Source organism: Dama dama, chromosome 32 (assembly GCF_033118175.1).
Source record: "Dama dama isolate Ldn47 chromosome 32, ASM3311817v1, whole genome shotgun sequence".
Taxonomy (NCBI): domain Eukaryota; kingdom Metazoa; phylum Chordata; class Mammalia; order Artiodactyla; family Cervidae; genus Dama; species Dama dama.
In genome coordinates, this window is record NC_083712.1 from 20,739,152 (window position 1) to 20,758,367 (window position 19,216).

General features: G+C 40.0%; 2 protein-coding genes across 7 annotated transcripts in view; one reads left to right on the forward strand and one right to left on the reverse strand.

The window, feature by feature from the left end:
• Positions 1-234: 234 nt before the first annotated feature.
• RWDD4 (RWD domain containing 4) lies at positions 235-9,861 on the reverse strand. Of its 4 annotated transcripts, XM_061134809.1 has the most exons (8): positions 9,592-9,854; positions 8,111-8,191; positions 5,980-6,089; positions 5,749-5,896; positions 4,504-4,621; positions 3,623-3,672; positions 3,483-3,485; positions 235-2,051 (listed from the first exon to the last, which is right to left on the reverse strand). In XM_061134809.1, exons 1-8 carry the CDS (start codon positions 9,613-9,615, stop codon positions 2,019-2,021), a joined length of 567 nt encoding a protein of 188 aa, XP_060990792.1. In that variant the 5' UTR covers positions 9,616-9,854; the 3' UTR covers positions 235-2,018. The 4 variants fall into 4 exon arrangements, with proteins under 4 accessions (XP_060990792.1, XP_060990788.1, XP_060990791.1 ...); XM_061134805.1 differs by having other exon boundaries at positions 235-3,485; positions 5,749-5,920; positions 9,592-9,861; XM_061134808.1 differs by lacking the exon at positions 3,483-3,485 and having other exon boundaries at positions 5,749-5,920; positions 9,592-9,860.
• A 166-nt stretch (positions 9,862-10,027) lies between these two features.
• TRAPPC11 (trafficking protein particle complex subunit 11) overlaps positions 10,028-19,216 on the forward strand; it is a 36,299-nt gene continuing 27,110 nt past the window's right edge. For 2 of the 3 annotated variants that reach the window (XM_061134802.1, XM_061134804.1), the window contains exons 1-5: positions 10,028-10,225; positions 15,404-15,628; positions 16,465-16,634; positions 17,480-17,550; positions 18,377-18,491. In XM_061134802.1, the coding sequence (XP_060990785.1) occupies positions 15,425-15,628; positions 16,465-16,634; positions 17,480-17,550; positions 18,377-18,491 (560 nt within the window). In that variant the 5' untranslated portion in view covers positions 10,028-10,225; positions 15,404-15,424. Of the gene's footprint in view, positions 10,226-10,777; positions 10,838-15,403; positions 15,629-16,464; positions 16,635-17,479; positions 17,551-18,376; positions 18,492-19,216 lie in introns of all 3 variants that reach the window. The other variant, XM_061134803.1, reaches the window with a different exon arrangement.

Below are 19,216 nucleotides of genomic sequence, written 5' to 3' on the forward strand. Positions count from 1 at the left end.
GGGCCCCCCAGGCTGTGAGAACTAAAGAATTTCAACTTGCATGTAACTTTTTAGATGCTGGGTATTTCTTACCCTCTCATCAGCTCATTTAAAAAATCCTTTTTTTTGGGGGGTGGGGTCCAACATTTTGCACCATTTCTAGCTGGATGGTACATTTTGCACTGTAAGTCAGAGCAGTTGTAAAATCAACAGTTCTCTCTCAAGTGACGCTAAACAAGACATACAGAAATGTCACTGGGTGTGATTCAGGTTTTATTGCTTGTTACATCATTCCATACAATTTTACGTAAACAGACTTTGAGAAAATATACTGGGAGGATTAACCAGATGATGGCAACCTTGATGAGGATGTTCAAGAGTTTTATGTAAGGTAGGAAGACGCACCGCTGCCACCATCGTCCCCCGGAATTTGTACATTTCATATAAAAAGAGTAAAAATAGTTCATTGGCATTTAACTAGCATCATTCTTTGTAATCTATGAACCACGACACACCTGAATAATTTCAGAATCTTCTGCATAAAACAAAGCATTTTTTCCTACTAGCAGACGTAGCAATTTCAGTTTCTTCAAAAAACAAGCAAATTGGCACAACAGAAATTACGCACACAACACGAAAACAAAAGTTAGCGTGTTCCAGTGGTCCTCAATTTTGATGTCTCCATTGGATTAATCCAAGCAATAAAAATGTGATTCAGCATTTAAAAATGAGACTGAGCTTCTTCACTGTAGTTATGCTTACGTTAGAATTCAAGCGATTAAACTGACACCTATGTGAACCTAGCAAAAACCACGGCTACGACAATCTCCTCTTTTGCTAAGGAAACGTCTTTAAAAGTTTATGATTCTTTAGAAACTCAGACCCAAGCTGCACAGGTATAACTTGAGGGACCAACAGCTGACCTTTCCAGAAACCACGGCAGTAGTCTAAGTATTTTTGAAGCTGGGGAGCATATATTATCTCACATACATGTCAGTAACTTCCTGCTAAAACTGCACTAATAGTTTCCTCTGTTAATGACCTAAAAAAAAAAAATCCAGCAAGTACTACAGTTCAGCATTTGAAAGACTTCTATGTCTATTTGTACACGGATGCCTGGGCTGAGACATACATTTGGGTACTGGAAAATGCACAAGGCTTAAAATGTAGTTTTATGTGAAACCACTTAGAAGAACTCAGTTACCAAACAACTAAAAATACACAATGGATAAATAGGAATTTATTAAAACCGCTGTCTTTAACAATATAAAAATTAAATATTAAGGCATCTTTTACTCCCATCTAGGTATATGCAGCAAAGAGAAATGGTTTAAATGGGAACCAGCACTTTTATTCAAATATTTTCCAAAGTATTTGGCAGATCTTTTTTTTTTCCTTTCTCTGATTCCACATATTATTGAAAGCTCTCAGGATCAAACATCATTACCCAAATCAGAAATATTAACAGATATATATTTCTTAAAAAGCAGTTCACCCTTGAAAAATAAAAAGGACCTGGAAAGAATATTACATATAAAGTTCAAATACTAGTATTTAAATCTCTCTGAAGCAATTTATGCTTCAGTAATTAAAAGAAGGAAGGAACAAAGACTTAAAGACGAGAAGCCTATTAATACAGATCATACTGTGAACACATTGTTCATTCATATTCTCCATTGGGATAAGAATTTGAAAAGAGCTTAAAACTCCTTTAAGAAATATCATATCCACCGGAATAAGATCACATAAATTGACATTGATTATTTATAATTCCTTGCATTTGTCCGTTTATAATTGGTTCCATAAAGTATTATACTAAACAGTAACATTTTCACCTTTTATTAAGGCAAGTTTGTGAAAATAATTTAATACAACCAGATTCCTTTACTTTCAACTTGAAACATTTTTTTTTTACATAAGAAACATACAAAACAATTGTTTTATAAAAAGCCACCTCAATACCAGAAAAGAGTAATGAAAGATTTTGAACCCCGTTTACTTATTAAAGGATGCTCTTCCCTTGTCTCGGATTCCAAGGGCTATTCATCGTCTTTAGAGCCAGTTTTGCTCAACTACAAAAAAAGATGAAAACAAATATTCAACAAGTTTAAGCTATCGTCTTATCTGAGTTCACTTTTTCCACGTAAAATCAAAAGTCAACATTTATAGTTAACAGAACAGGCAACAGGGTTCAGGTAACTTGTATCACCTAAAGATTTCACCACGTGGAAATACTAATGTTTTTTAACTTCAGGCTCAGCTATTTTAAACAGGATTCTTTGATAACATAACCTCAACAGAAAAAGTAAAAAAAATTCCTTGAAGCTTTCCAAGAAATAAATTGGAAACAAGAGTATACAAAAGGTGCCATTTATAAAATGAATGATATTTTTGGTTTTTTTTTTTACAAACAATAAATTCTAAAATTTTTAAATTGTGGTAAGAAAAAATGTTAAGATTTATCACCTTACCCAGGCAATTCTTACAATTTTGAAAATGATACAACTCTTGAATTGCAGGGTCAGACTCTTGCCCAAGAAGACGATAAGAAATAAAGGTCAACCTCAAATCTTGTGGGTTGGGTTTTAGACCACCATGGTAAAGCAAACATCACAATAAATCAAGTCACACAAATTTTCTGGCTTCCCAGTGAATATAAGTTATATTTACACTATACTATTGCATTATGTGTATAAGAACAATGTACATACCTTTATCAAGAAAATACTTCATTGCTAAAAAATACAAATCCTCATTTGACAATGCAAGATTGCCACAAACCTTCAATTTGTACAAAACGGTATCGATGAAGCAAAGTGAACTGCGGGAAAACGAGGTCTGTCTATACTGAGTTTCTTTATTCCAATTGCAGCTCATGGCTCCTCAGTCTCAGATGATTGTGAACTAGGTTTTAGAACCACACAAATTGCTTCAAATAGTTTCTACAGAAAAGGTCCAAATAGCTGGCTTCAAAATAAACTAAGAAAACACTGCTTTTAAATTACCCGTATTTGTGGGTCCTCATTGATCCTAACTTTGGATCACAGGAATTACTTCACAGGGCACAGTGACACTAATTGGCATGAAAACTCATTTCACAAATTCCCAGATAGGGAGGGCATTAACTCGCTGTGTTAGGATCTGTTGACAAGGAATGCAAGACAAATACTGAGAGAAGTGGGCTGAAAATTCCAAGTGGAAAGTAAACAATTCTGCACAACAGAAACAAAAAAACTTCTTTGAGGATGGTAGGCAACCAGATTTAGGGGTCTGTCCTAAAAAAAGTACTTCACCTCCACTAAGAAATCAAAGCACTCCTTTTCATGACTTGTTCCTTCAAATTCCATATTATCTATAATTTAGAGTCATGTCTTACATTAACAGTCACATTTTATTGTAGTTATAACTTACTTCTATAGATTTTCCACTATTTAAAAAAAGAAATCCTAAAACTGAGGGGCCAGGGAAGAGAAAAATGTGAAGGCTATTTCAAAAATACTTACATGCTGAATGTGAAAAAGGAAACACAGACATCCCAGTCCAATGCAAAGATTGATGGGGGAGAAAACGGAAGACATAAATTTCATTACTTGACAGCAGTAACTGTAACAATCTTTTGAAGACAAGAAGAAACGTTACGTACCTTCACCACATCAACCCAGTTCCATCCTCTAGGAAGTTCTCCTTTGTGATCTAGAGCATAAAAACAGTAACTTTATTGCTAAGATCAATCAGTAATATTTAAATTTAAGTAAGATTTTTCTATACTATTCTACACCATAAATGGATTAAAAATTTAAATAATTTATTATTAAGGCAGAAAATCATTCTGCACCGAAAGCACGGTTCCCCCGGGAATACTTGCAAGGTTTTAGATGTACTGCCTTTCTTATTTATCCTCTTCCCATTCAAGACAAAACCTGACATCATGGAAAAAGATGGAGGTGAGCTGGTAATGCCAGGAAGAGAAGCTAATTAATTTATTAGTTTGATGCCCGTGTACAACTTCCCTGCTTTATATAAGGTCCTTGCTTAATGAAATAAGTTGGGTCGGTGTGCTGTTTTGTGAGTTATATAAATAGATCAACTACAGAAAAAACCATTATTTATTGTGTTATGATCTGATGGTAGACCAGACTTCATTTCAAATGAAAGCTGTGTTTCAAAAAAAAAGGTCAACAATATACTTATCTGTCATAAAGGTAAACAAACAGGAAAATACCAGACATGTCAGAGAGGGTACCAGTAGGACACATATTTGCTCACTCTTCTAATATTCTATAGTATTCAGACTCATGTATACTTTGCCACTTCACCTTCTTCTTAAATGCTTCTCTCTTGTGGTAAAGTAGTAGTAAATAGTTTCAATACACATTTGTGACCTAAAACTGTCTGTGATCCAAATGGTTCAAGAATAAAGAGTGCAGAGAACCAATCTTCTAAATCTAAAGAATACTTACTAGGCACCCATATCACATCAAAAAGCAGTCAAATGTGTCATAAAAGAAAAAAAATAACACAAACCTGTTTTATCTGCCAGCTTACGTTTCTGGGCTTTTGAAAGTTGTTCCTTTTTATCTTTTTTCTTGCTCGATGGGGCTGTGCTAGGAGTTTCAACTGAGATGATATTGCTTATGGATGTCTAGAAAAAAAGAAATAATTCTTAGACTCTTGCTCAAGCTTACCGAATTACACTAAATATGTCCACATCCTGAAATGAGCTGACAATTTTAGGTTTGTGAAGTAAAAGAATCCTTCATTATTACATTCATTAATCAGGTCAGGAAGCTCAGCACATGACTGGTTTCACTCTCCTAAAAGTTCACACTGAAGAACATAATATTAGTTACACTCTTATCACCAGTTCCTTGAGAAAGAAGATCTGATACCAGGATTATCCTAAAGCTCTGAAGTGCCCAGGTAATTTTACAACTCAGTTAATGTGCTATTATTCGAAAGCTTAAATATGTCTTTAGAAAAATCACATGTGCCTACTTAGACCCTTCTGGTTCCCAGAGAAAATGAAGGAAAATTTTTAAATATTTGAGACAGACAAAACTGAAAATGCTTACCAGGTGCCAAGCATTGCTGTAAATGTTGTGCATATATCACTCATTTGATTCTGAGTACAACCTTATGAGGTAACTACTATTATAGCTCCCATTTTACAGATGACAAAGCTGAGCATTGCAAGGTTAAGAAACCTGCCTAGAGTCACCAGCGAAGAGAGCATTCTCAGGGCCACGTGGTCGTGCTCCCAGGGCGGGAGGCACCGCCCTTCTCTGCTCCTCTAGCTGCCTCTCGGTCCAGCTCTAACTATCATTTTGCATCTAATACAAAGTCTCCTTCCAGGCTCTCGTGGTGGCTCTGTGGTTAAATAATCCGCCTGCCAATGAAGGAGACACCGGTTTGACCCCTGATCTGGGACGATCCCACCAGTGGAGCAGCAGCTAAGCCCGTGGACCACAACTACTGAGCTTTGCTCTAGAGCCCTGGAGCTGCAACTACCGACGTGGAGATGTCGGAGAGCCTGAGCTCCGCGAGAACAGAAGCCGCCACGATGAGAAGCCCGTGCACCGCAACTAGGGAACAGCCTGTGCAGCAAGGAAGGCCCAGCACAGCCGAATAAATAAATAAAACTAAAAAAAAAAACCCATCAAAAACAAAGTCTCCTTCCAATTAAATAAATAAATAAATAACTAGTAAAAATGAATCACTAGCAGAATAAAACCAAAATAAAACGTGGCAAAAGCCGAATCCCCTGCTCACAGCAGAATGAACGGGATGATGGTTCTCCATGAACTGCTCCTTATTGTCCTTGGCGTATTCAAACAGCGTGTAGGTCATGGCCGTCCCGAGGTGGACTTCCACCGCCTCCTGTAACTTGGCTAGTATGCTCTGTTTTACGTCTGACGATCTGCAACGCACAAGAAATACACCACTAAGAGAAGAGTAAAGAGGGAGTTACCATGACTGAAATGACAACAAAACAGTACTCACATGGTGTTGTTAAAAAAGGCATTCATGGATATGATGGGAGGGGTCTGCGGATAGGTTTCTGTCCAGGAAATCTCTATGAGGAAGGCTTTGGGATCCCCGTTTTCACCTATCTGAAGAAAAGGGGAATCTTAGACTTGTAAAAAGTTCTACAAAGAATAATAAATGATGTTCGTTAGAATGATGACCCCTTTCCAAAGCTCGTGATCAGATAAGAAATGTCATTATTTTGAAAAGTTCAAGGGGACGAGCTAAGATCCTGCCGAGGATGAGGGCAGTGTAAACGTGTGTGACTTTTAACCCACTCTGAGGCTATTTTAACAGCTTTCGTTGATGTCCACAGCCTGCCTCCAGTCTTTCCCAACAACAACTATATGTCTTATATGTACAGTTTTTATACCATCAAAGATTTCTGAGGACAAAGGTAAGACAACAACCATGGAGAACAGGAAGAGAACAGATAAAGTAAAATCCACACACTTGAAATACCTCATCTTTCCCTTCAGTTTTCCAATTGCTAAATCATAATAGACATTAAGAACATGTAAATAGATAGGCATCAGCACAATCCCAAGAAGCTAAAAAATGAAATGTAAAATTCAGAGAAATAAAGAAAGGGCAGAGAGATAAGGAAGGAGTGCCTTAGCCTAGAGGACAACTCTTAAAAAAGTTTTTCTTTTTTTATTTATTCTATTTTTGAAGTGTAATTGACATAGATTATGTTAGTTTCACGTGCAGGACATAATGGTTTGACATTTGTATACATTGCAAAATGATCACCACAATGACTTTAGTTAACATCCATCCACACACACAGTTATAGGTTTTTTTTGTTGTTATGATGAGAACTTTTATGATCTACTCTCCCAGCAACTTTCAACTACACAATAGGGTATTATCAACTGCGGTCACCATGCTGTATACAATATTCCCAGGACTTATGATTGGAAGCTTATATCTTTCGACAGCCTATTTGCCCTGAGTTGCTTACAGATATCTTTTTTCTTTTGCTTTCCCCAGCTTTTCCCTTTGAAAGCTTTTACAGAAAAACTGGAATAAAACAATGAACACTCACGCACGCTTCACTGCGTATAAATCCACCAGTGTCTACCCGACAGGACCCCCACGTATCCTGCAACATCCTCAGAGAGTAACTGCTGGTGTCAGCGCAGACATCGGGGGAGGACCGGGTGCTCCTCCATTCGCTAGGGTTGGAGGGGCCATGGATGGGGAAGTCTGGGGAGGCGACTGGATGCAAAGAGAAGGGCCTAGTGCTTAACTTCCCTGTTACCTTTGGCCACGAAGTCTCTGCTATTCTTCATGTGGGCTGGTGTGAGGACTGTGGAGCTTGAAAGGGAATTGAGAGGCACTGAGCAGAGAGGGGAGTTTCTGAAGGAAATAACTATAAAGGATTTATTTCTTGTGAGGTTGATAACAATCATGTATAAGGACCATTTCTCAATTTCTTTTAAATGGTGACAATGTCAACAACCATAAACCTTTAAGTCTCTTACTAAAAAATCTCCCCCGACCACCCGCCACTACTTAACAGTTTGGATAAATGGTTTATATTATTTGTTTATGAAATCAAATACTGGTGCTGTTCCATGCTGAAAAAGAATTATAAGCAACCTGTATTTTAAAGAAAAATTGACATTTCACATATGCGAAAAATATTCACATATGTTGACAATATAGAACTACAAAAATATCAACTTTTCTTGACTAAGTTGTAAAGCAGTAAAAAGAAAACTAGGCGTTGGCCTAGAGACCTGGATTTTAACCCTAACATTTATCAATATCACTGTGGAAACTTGGGAAGTCAGGGCGGAGATGCCATCTATAAGATTAGAAGGTAAAAACCACAATTTCTAATGTTTCTTCCATTTCTAATGTTTTATATTTCTGTTACAATAAAAACACATTTATCTTAGTTTGAAAAAGCTTCTGAATTAAGTTTTCAAAGTTTTAAAATAACTGATGTCATGGTGATGAGTTTTCATTTTCATTTAAATGTGTCAGCAAATCCAAAGACAGGGTAAATGTAAGCCACTAAATTAAAAAAAACCAACAGCATTTTAAAAAACAGCTTCCCAACAAAGTAGTAAGTGCTCCTATTCATGTCCGGTCTTACCCTGTATTGAAATGAAACTGGACTTAATTCCCGGAAACTTTCATCTCCTTCATAAATAGAGCGTAATGCCTCCAGTTCCATCTGAAAGAAATGAATTAAAAGAGTTTTGTTTAATCATACAAATGGATTAGAAAAGGGTTTTGTTTAATCGTACAAATGGATGAGAAATAGAACATAAACTTATAATATGTCCACAGACACACAATTCTAGAAGACTGACAGAGCTAATAAGAATGAACAAATGGAGAAAAGCTAAAAGGAACCAGTCAGTGTGAGAAGAGGAGGTCTGAAAAACTGGGCAGGAAAATGATCTTCAAACATCTGAAGATCGGTCCTATGGAAGAAGAACCGCATTTTATTGTTAAATGGAGATCTGGTTCTCACCACAGGAATTTTGATTCAGTGTATATGAGACAGAGCAGGCATCAGTTTTACTAACAATTGCCCAAATGGTTCTAGGTGGGGGTCTCTGGGCCAAACAGAGAAACATTACACCGTACCCTGCAGCTTCACAGTTAGAACTGTTCAAGCCTTAGCTTAGAAACTAATCTGGCAAGAGTATTTTAGTAGCATTTAGACATCATGGCTTGTGGGCCTTCTTTAAAGGTAACTTCCAACCCCGAGATTCCATTACTTCTATCATGTACTGATAAAAGTGCTAACTTTCAAGCAGTATATTCTAAATGAAGAGTGAGATTGGGATTATTTATCTAGGAGACGGGGATTCTACACCCGATTTTACTACAAACTCACTGTGCAGCCCTGGGACTATCCTTTTATGTTTGTAGACCGTTCTTCTTATCTGTACACATTACACATTTAGAAGCTCCCTCTAGAGATGACCTGGAGCATCCCTTCCGACTCTCATGTCATATGATTCAATGTCATAGTGGCATTTCATGAGAAAATACCTGAGTGTAAACCATACAACTCCCCTAGTACATGGATGCTCAAAACAGACTTCGTATCTACTGGAAAACATCAGGTGGATAAATGATTCCTTCTACCAAGCCATATGGCCAGCAGACACTAGGGCCATTACTTCCCTGCACCAGAAATCTAACTAACTCAATTAACTTTCTCTGCCGGCCAACAACAGATTCTAAGATGTAAAGGAGACGGGACTCCAAGGAGCCTAACTCCGAACGCGGGCGCTAAATAACAACTCCAGGGTTTAAGGCCAACCAAGTGCACCGGCTTGCGGGCCAAGGACACTCGCCCTTATTATCAAGAGACCTGGGGGTGCGGGGCGGATCCCCGGCTTTGCAAAAATCTAAAACTGCGGGTCGGGTGGGGGTGGTGGTGGAGAAAAAGCAGAGGCGGGCCCCCCATCCCGGCAGGCGTACCGGGGCCTCTCCCCGCAGGACGCCGGCAAACTTGGGGCTGCTCCAACCAGACTGCCGCCTTCAGGGCGAGGGGCACGAGCGGGCGGAGAGGGGCACCGCGCCTGCGCGGGGAGGGGGCGTCCAGCCCGGACTCACCTCCTGGTCCTCGTTGGCACCCATCGCCCCGGTTACGGGGCGCACGGCGTTTCGCGACAACGAAAAGGAAGCAAGGGCCGTGGCCCCGAGGTCGGGGCCGCTCCCTCTCCGGCGCCCTGGGCTGCTGAGACACACGCTTCGCGCGGCAGAAGAGTCGCGCGCCCCCGATGCCCGGGCTGAGCAGAGCCGTGGGGCCGCGGGCGGGGGACCGGGAGGCCGCGGCCGCCGGGGTGCCGGGGGACTTGGAGGAGCGACAGCGGGGCGGTGACCGCAAAAGCCCCGCCCTCTCCTCCTTCCCGCTGCTCCTATTGGTTCCTCCTTTCCCCGCCCCCCAGCTCCTTTTCCTCTAGGACGCGGAGCCGCTTCCTTACGTTTCCGGGAGCGGCGTCCAGTTCCGGGGCTGCGATTGGTGCACAGCGCTGTCAGTTAGGTCCGGAAAGTGCTTCCTGTGCCTGCGCAGGTGGGTCCTGGGAAGTTTAGCTTGCTGGCCCCCGGCGCAGGGGCGGCGGCGGCAGGGACGACGACAACCCTCCTCCCGGCGGCGTCCTGTGACATTTCTACCTGCTTCCTCTTGTCCTCCGCCAGCTGGTGGTGACCGGCCACAGCCGCAGCGGGCCCGGGAGGTGCGACCTGGGTGAGTCCGCTTTGGAAGACCTTCGGAGCCGGGGGAAACCGCCGAGGGACATTGCTAGCGCCTAAATATGCTGTGTTTTGGGTTTGGGTTTTTTTTTTTTTTTTGGTGGGGGGGGGCGGGGACTGTGGTTTCCTACAGCATCAGCGAGTGCATTTCTATTTTACCTGCTAAAGAAAAGACGCCCCAGCTTTAAAGGGGGTGGGGTGGGGAGGAGAGGAGGAAGGTGAGCGTCTGCCTTTAGGACTGCAGCGCTTCTTCATTTGAGCCCCGGGAGCAAGATTCTGCACCGTGAGGGGTGGGGTGGGGGGGGGGGGGGATGCCTTTCCTAAGTCGGGCTATTGCTTCACAACCTTAGCATCAACTTTTGTTTCACCGTCCCGGCCCCAGGCTGTCGTTCCTCTTTTGATCGTTTTTGTAATTGGGCATGGTTGAGTCCCATCCTTACCGGCCTTGTGTCCTGCGCATCCTGAACCTCCGTTAACTAAAAAATAGGGACTGCATTATTATTATTCTTATTACCTGCCACTTTGACTAGATCACCTTTCTTTGCAGTCTATCATTCCTGGTGGCGCTAGTGGTAAAGAACTCATCCGCCAATGCCGGAGGCCTAAGGTTGGTGGGTTTGGTCCCTGGATCGGGAAGATCCCCTCGAGGAGGGCATGGCCACCCAACTCCAGTATTCTTGCCTGGAGAATCCCGTGGACAGAGGAACCTGGTGGGCTACAGTCCATGGGGTCGCAAAGAGTCGGACATGACTGAAGCGACGTAGCACTCATGCATTCTTTCTGAGAGTCTTCCTTGTAATTGTATGATCACGCCAGCTTCCAGACTACTCCCCTTGCACTACTTGCTCTCCCATCCAGAGTGTTTACTTCCTACTTCTCCATCTCCTTCTAGATCATAGTTTGGTTAGTTGCCTCATTGGTTTCTTCCAGGAGATCTGGAAATTTCTCCTATAGGCTGTCATCGAGATCCATACAATCTCTGCAATTGGCCTTTGCTGATATTATTCCCTTTTTTTTTTTTTTTTTTTTGGCCACCTGATAAGGCATAGCCATTTCAAATGCAAAAACTTCCTAAGGTAGTATGTGGGAAGACTTTCTGATTTATTTTCATATGGTAATTTTGGGTACAGAGTTACCATCATTTAGAGCTGCATAGTTTAGTATAATAGCCAGTCGCCATAGATGGCATTTGAAATAGACTAGCCTGATTGAGACATGCTCTGAGTGTACAATACACACCAGACTTTGAAAGACTTAGTATTAAAAAAGGCAAAAGGTTTCGTTAGTAACTTTTATAGTTATGTTGAATTGATAATATTTTGGACATCGGTTAAATAGCATATTAATAAAATTAATTTCATCCCTTTTTAATGTGACTACTACAAAATTTGAAGTTATTTATGTATTAGTAGTTTATGTTCTATTTCTCTTGGACAGGATTTTTATTTTAAATGATTAATAGTCATTTCTGTTTCTCCTTATTTCCACCCCATATTCAAGGACCACAACTATTCTTTTGAGTCTCTGGGGTTATTAAAGGAAGTGGGCATTTAGGGCTCTAATCTAGACTCTTTGGGATCAAGCAGTGGTACTCAGATTGTGCTTTGACCATCTCATTTTTATTTTCACCCCAAATTCACTGAAACTAGAATAGCTGTTTTTCTGAACATGCAGTCCTTTGCCCTCATAGCTTAATCCTGTCCTCAGACTGTTGAAGCAGTTCTGAAACGTCTGTCTATTGTGGACATCTGTTGTTTCTGGTAGGCTTTCCAAACCGTTTATCTAGTACCCAGTGTTCCTTTAGTACCTAAGGTGAGAAACCTAATAGCCTTTCCTAAATCAACTTTTCAGGTAAAAATACCGTTCGGTGGCCTAAGTCCTCTCACAGAAATTGTGTGTGAGTCCTGTATGACATTGCTGGTGAAGATCACCTTTTAAACCAGTCTTATGGTACATGTGTTTGGAAATGAGAAATTATTCTTTTTTTTTTTTTTGAGAAATTATTCTTATAGTGATAATTTTGTTCGCAATAAGCACATCTTTATATGATTGCTTTTGTAAACTTAGTGCATCTTGGATTGATACAGCCCGCTGCTCAGCTAACAGACACAATAGAAATATGTTCTCCTAGAGGGTTCCATTCATTATTAATTTTTCCCTTGTAGATTTTCCTTTAAGTGATGTATTTGCATTAATTGTGGAGAAATGAGAAAACATGGCTATTTAGATAATTAGCCTACAATTTTAATGATAGCTCAGGAAATCAGACATTAGCAGTTACAGAGAAATTAGAGATAATTGTACTTTATTGTATAAGTCAATCATTACTATATTATTTTTAATAATTGAAGTAGGTAGTTTGATCATCCTCCTACTTTTTTAGTCTGTTCATCCTGAAGTTCTGTGTGGTTTTGAGATGTTACTAGAAACAGTGATTGTCTTAAAGTTAACTACAGCCATTGTACATGTTGTTGTTCAGTCGCTCAGTAGTGTCCGACTCTTTGCAGCCCCATGGACTGCAGCACGCCAGGCTTCCCTGTCCTTCACCATCTCTCAGAACTTGCTCAAACTCATGTCCATCAAGTTGATGATGCCATCCAACCACCTCATCCTCTGTCGCCCCCATCTCCTCCTGCCTTCAATCTTTCCCAGCATCAGGGTCTTTTCCAATGAGTCAGTTCTTCACAAGAGGTGGCCAGAGTATTGAGCTTCAGCTTCAGCATCAGTCCTTCCAATGAAAGATTTTTAAAAAATGTTATACCAGTCAGTTCAGTTCAGTTGCTCAGTCATGTCTGACTCTTTGTGACCCCGTGGACTGCAGCACGCCAGGCTTCCCTGTCCATCATCAATTCCTGGAGCTTGCTTAAACTCATGTCCATCGAGTCAGTGAGGCCATCCAATCTCATCCTCTGTCATCCCCTTCTCCTCCCGCCTTTAATCTTTCCCAGCATCAACGTCTTTTCCAGTGAGTCAGTTCTTCGCATCAGGTGGCCAAAGGATTGAAGTTTCAGCTTCAGCATCAGTCCTTCCAATGAATATTCAGGACTGATTTCCTTTAGGATTGACTGGTTGGATCTCCTTGCAGTCTCAAGAGTCTTCTCCAACACCACAGTTGAAAAGCATCAATTCTTCTGCGCTCAGCTTTCTTTATAGTCCAACTCTCACATCCAAACATGACTACTGGAAAAACCATAGCTGTGACTAGACGGACCTTTGTCGGCAAAGTAGTGTCTCTGCATTTGAATATGCTGTCTAGGTTGGTCATAGCTTTTCTTTCAAGGAGCAGGTGTCTTTTAATTTCATGGCTGCTGTCACCATGTGCAGTGATTTTGGAGCCCAAGAAAGTACAGTCAGTCATTGTTTCCCGATCTGTTTGCCTTGAAGTGATGGGACCGGATGCCATGATCTTTGTTTCTGAATGTTGAGTTTTAAGCCAACTTTTTGCCTCTCCTCTTTCACTTTCATCAAGAGGCTCTTTAGTTCCTCTTCACTTTCTGCCATAAGGGTGGAATCATCTGCATACCTGAGGTTCTTGATATTTCTCCTAGCAATCTTGATACCAGCTTGTGCATGATGTACTCTGCATAGAAGTTAAATAAGCAGGGTGACAATATACAGCGTTGACGTACTCCTTTCCCGATTTGGAACCAGTCCATTGTTCCATGTCCGGTTCTAACTGTTGCTTCTTGATCTGCATACAGGTTTCTCAAGAGGCAGGTCAGGTGGTCTGGTAGTCCCATCTCTTGAAGAATTTTCCACAGTTGGTTGTGATCTACACAGTCAAGACTTTGGAGTAATCAATAAAGCAGAAGTATATATTTTTCTGGAATTCTCTTGCTTTTTCTGTGATCCAGTGAATGTTGGCAATTTGATTTCTGGTTCCTCTGACTCCCAAATCCAGCTTGAACATCCAGAAGTTCACGGTTCACGTACTGTTGAAGCCTGACTTGGAGAATTTTGAGCATTACTTTGCTAGCGTGTGAGATGAGTGCAATTGTGTGGTAGTTTGAGCATTCTTTGGCATTGCCTTTCTTTGGGATTGGAATGAAAACATCAGTTTTCATTTACAGTCCTGTGGCCACTGCTGAGTTTTCCAGATTTGCTGGCATATTGAGTCCAGCTCTTTCACAGCATCATCTTTCAGGATTTGAAATAGCTCAACTGGAATTCCATCACCTCCACTAGGTTTGTTCACAGTGATGCTTCCTAAGGCCCACTTGACTTTGCATTCCAGGATATCTGGCTCTAGGTGAGTGATCTCACCATAATGATTATCTGGGTCATGAAGATCTTTTTGTACAGTTCTTCTGTGTAGTCTTGCCACCTCTTCTTAATATCTTCTGCTTCTGTTGGGTCCATACCATTCCTGTCCTTTATGGTGCCCATCTTTGCATGAAATTTCCCTTAGTATCTCTTAATTTTCTTGAAGAAGTCTCTAGTCTCCCATTCTGTTGTTTTCCTCTATTTCTTTGCATTGATCACTGAGGAATGCTGTCTTACCTCTCCTTACTGTTCTTTGGAACTCTGCATTCAGATGGGTATATCTTTACTTTTCTTCTTTGCCTCTAGCTTCTCTTCTTTTCTCAGCTATTTGTAAGGCCTCCTCAGACAACTATTCTTTTTTGTATTTCTTTTTCTTGGGGATGGTCTTGATCACTGCCTCCTGTACAATGTCACAAACCTCCATCCATAGTTCTTCAGGAACTCTATCAGATCTAGTCCCTTGAATCTACTTGTCACTTCTACTGTATAATCATAAGGGATTTGATTTAGGTCATACCTGAATGGTCTAGTAGTTTTCCCTACTTTCTTTGATTTAAGTCTGAATTTAGCAATAAGGAGTTCATGATCTGAGCCACAGTCAGCTCCTGGTCTTGTTTTTGCTGACTGTATTGAACTTCTCCATCTTCAGCTGCAAAGAATGTAATCAATCTGATTTTGGTATTGACCATCTGGTGCTGTCCATGTGTAGTTATTAAATTTTAATAGGTCCAATTCAAGTGTTAAAGTTTTCCCATTTGTTCTCTTCTTTTGGATTTGCTCAACAGTTTGTAAGCACTCAAAGTCTTTTGCCTTTTTGTAATATTTCCTGAATGGAAGAGGTTCATATGTTAGATGAAGATATGGGCTTTTACTAAATTAATTATTAATGTTTTAAACGTTTGCATTTCAGAGTTTTCGTGACATCTTAAACATGAGCCCTACACAATGGGACTTCCCTGTAGAATTATGCTGTCGGCCTATGGCTTTCGTCACTCTCACAGGCCTGGATGTGGTCTATAATGCTGTCCATCGAGCTGTCTGGGATGCCTTCTGTGCCAACCGGAGGGCTGATCGGGTACCGATTTCTTTCAAGGTGCTCCCAGGTGACCACGAGTATCCTAAATGTAGACCCAAGGTAATGACATTATACTTGCAAGGGGACCCTCCTTCTCCCTCTGTCTCCCCTTCTTTGAGTGTTTATATCTTTTTTGTTCCTATATCTGTGCAGGGAAACCCCTGAGTTTATCAAGGAGAGGTGCGTGAAGAAAACTCTAGATGTTTTCATGTGTGTAATACGCTACAAGTTCCCAGGGTGTTTTGTATTCTGTCCTCTCTTTGCTCATGTGGAGTAAATGTTGGACCAGCATGAGCTGGAGTAGTCTGGTTGGTGCAGGTGCTCTGGGGGTGATTTGAGGGGATCTGGGTGCTTCAGGTCATCCCTTCCCCATGACGTGGCACTCCTGCTGACCCAGTGATTGCTCTTACGCCACTATACTTAGGAATTATCCTTCCTTTTTTTCTTTACCCACAAGGAGGTATAATGCCATCCTGGCCATGTGACTTGGAAATAAATGAAGCAATTTTGGGCTTTAGAGAACACCTGAGCAGCTTTTATAAGAGCAGAATCTGGGATAGTGAGGCATATAAGTAGAATTTATTGGGGAAAGGGCTGTTTAGTTCAGCCTCTTGAATTTGAAAGCTTGACATCGTTATTTGAAAGACTTGACAGCATATAGAAATGCTTCAGCTTTGGTCCTTTAAATGGTTAGGGTACTGGCTCTAGGGTTGAGTGTCTACCTCCAAAAATTGCTGTCTCTTATTTGGTCTCTGTAAAAAGTGTTATCTTTAAAAGGTGTGGCATGTGTATATGGAATGAGAGAAATAACCAGAAAGTGCCTGCACTTCATAACAAGTGGTTTCTGCTGTTCTCCTTGTCAAGTACCTCTTTTCAACTTTGGCCAATGTTTGCAGAGAACTTCGTATGAATGGTACATCCCCAAAGGGATCTTAAAGACGGGCTGGATGAACAAACATCTGAATCTGGTGCCAGCCCTAGTGGTCGTGTTTTATGAACTGGACTGGGACGAGCCCCAGTGGAAAGAAAAGCAGTCCGAATGTGCCACCAGAGTGGAAATAGTCAGGTATGGTCCCCTTCATCAGGTTGACTGTGTGCGGTCAGACCCACCTCTGGGGCTTACCGACACTTGGTGAAGGTAGCTGAGTGCTGTTAAGACTGCAGTGGTCATTTAGGGATCACTGGCCTCCGGGGAAACCTGTTGACTTGCTAACAGGTAGCATTAACTGACCTGAACTTACAGAATGCTAAGCAATGGGAAGAAATTTCAGAGACAAATTGGCCTGAATATCCAAATGTTTCTTCTTGCATTTATATATTTTTTTGAACTGTAGTGGTTTATTATTTAGTCTCATAAAGCACTTTTTGCTTTATTACCATTTGTTTCTAAATAATTCTTTTGGATGACTGTTCTAACATATCACTATAAAGAAATAAGTAGTTGTGTAACTTTTATATTAAAGTATATGTTAGGGAACTCCCTGGTGGTCCAGTGGCTAAGACTCTGCACTCCTGATATAGGGGGCCTGGGTTCGATCCCTGGTCAGGGAACTAGATCCCACATGCCACAGCTAAGACTCTATGCAGCCAAATAAATAAAAATAAATGTTTTTTAAAAAAAATAAATAAATAAAGTATATGTTAAACTTTTGCCTTCTAAGATTTTTTTGTAAGAAATGAGAGCTCAATGTGAGATTATACTTTCAAAATTTAAATAATTGTGGCATGTATGTTTCATTATATGTGGGGGAAAAAATTCCCCTAATCTTGATTTTTTTTTTTTTTTTTAGTTTAAATTTGTCTTTCTTGAACTAAATTGTCAATCTTGTATCTTATGTAAAATCATGAATACACTTTTTAAGTAAAAACAATTTAATTATTAATTCATCTTATTGCTCTATTCCCCTGCAGGCAGAGTTTACAAGGGAGAAACACCAAAGTTGCAGTGGTTCTGATTCAGAAGAAAACCCCCTTGCCCCCAGGTAGCAGAAGGTTGCCTAACAAATAATTGATTGGTTTATCCCTTTAGTTCTTATTACCAGGAGGCATTGTCTTTAATATTAAAATCTTTTACGCATTTGGTTACGCGAAAGATGGTGTGTTAACCTTAAAAAAGTGCCAGTAATGCAGGAGTAAATGCTTATTATAAAATAATTAAAAACATTAAAGAGTGCAGATCTTCTCAAGTCCTGTTCCCCAGTTCCACTCACCTCACCTAGGGAGGCGCATATTAATTGACAGCATAGTTGTTCACATAATGTTTAAAATTAAAGAAGGTTTTTTTGCTTATGAGATCTAGTTGAAATTATATTCCTTATGTAATTTTATTTATTTTTTTTAAATTTCCTATAGGGCAAAGAAAAGTGTTGGGGGGAGTTTTTCTAATTTCCTATAAGAAAATGTCTTATTTCAAGTTCTTCTTTCTTCTACCATCTCAAACTTTAGAAGTCAAAATATATTTTGGTTTCTGTGTTGAAACTTGAAGCATCTTAAATAGTTTTGCAAACCATTTTCATGAATTATTGCTTTTATTTTTAGTTACAGTTTTTGAAACAGTTACATGGTATATCTGTTGTCATTCCTTGGCCTGTCTATCTTGGCTCTATAGAAAATTCCATAGTGTTTTTCTATAACAGAGATGTATGGTACAGCTTCTGAGCGCCCCACAGAGCTCTCAAGGGCCCGTGGGGTCCTACAGATGTGGTGAAAAGTGGCTTGAGTTTTTTTTTAATTATGTTGTACCAGTTTGGGAAAGTGTTCATTTAGAAAAATATGTTGATTTTCTCTCTTTATGAAACTTGTCAACAGGAGAAGATGTCATTGCTTCAGAAAGGGCTGCAGCCTTATGCAACGCATGTGAGCTATCAGGAAAGTCTTTATTTGTACTGCCCCATACAGACCACCTTGTGGGTTATATTATAAGGTAAATAACCGAGACAGTGTATTGAATTATTTAAGTTTTGACTAACCCTTTTTATTTTACTTTTTTGCACATTTTCATTAGCTGTATTGAAATCCTTTATAACTTCAGAACTCTTCCAAGGAGGAAGAACCTTGAAGGTCAATCTTTGTCTGACTTTGAAGTCAGCTTTCTTTCATGCCCTGGGAAGATACTTCTGATATGTGCTTATTTTCATAAGCAGAACTTTGAGTCGTTTATCCATCTTCAGGCAATTTGGTTCCTCTGTAATCTCATAATTATAGAGTGAAGCAGGATTTAACTTACACAAATGTTACTTTCACTTCATTTGCTAGTCCTCACTTCCTGGTCCCTTTCCTGTTAGTTTTCTTTATCTTTAAACCCTAAATGTTATAGTCACAAAAACAGTCAAATCTAATTGAGTATTAGCTATCTTATTTCTTTCATACTTATAAAATAATAAAATAAGTGGAGTGGGGGTAATCTTAGAGCTTACCTAATTTTTAGAAATTGTAAAAGTTATTTTTATTGATTATTTCCTAGACTGTAAATAGTTTTAAATGGCTTTTGGTGGGTCTTATTTTTAGATATTTTTTCCTAAAAATTTAGTTTATAGTTTGTTTTACTCTTATGAAGTCAATCAGGCATTATCTCTGTCAGGATTTACTTTCAGGTCTTAGAAATGTGGTTCTTGAAAACACTTTGGTTTAAAGTAACTTTAATGTTTG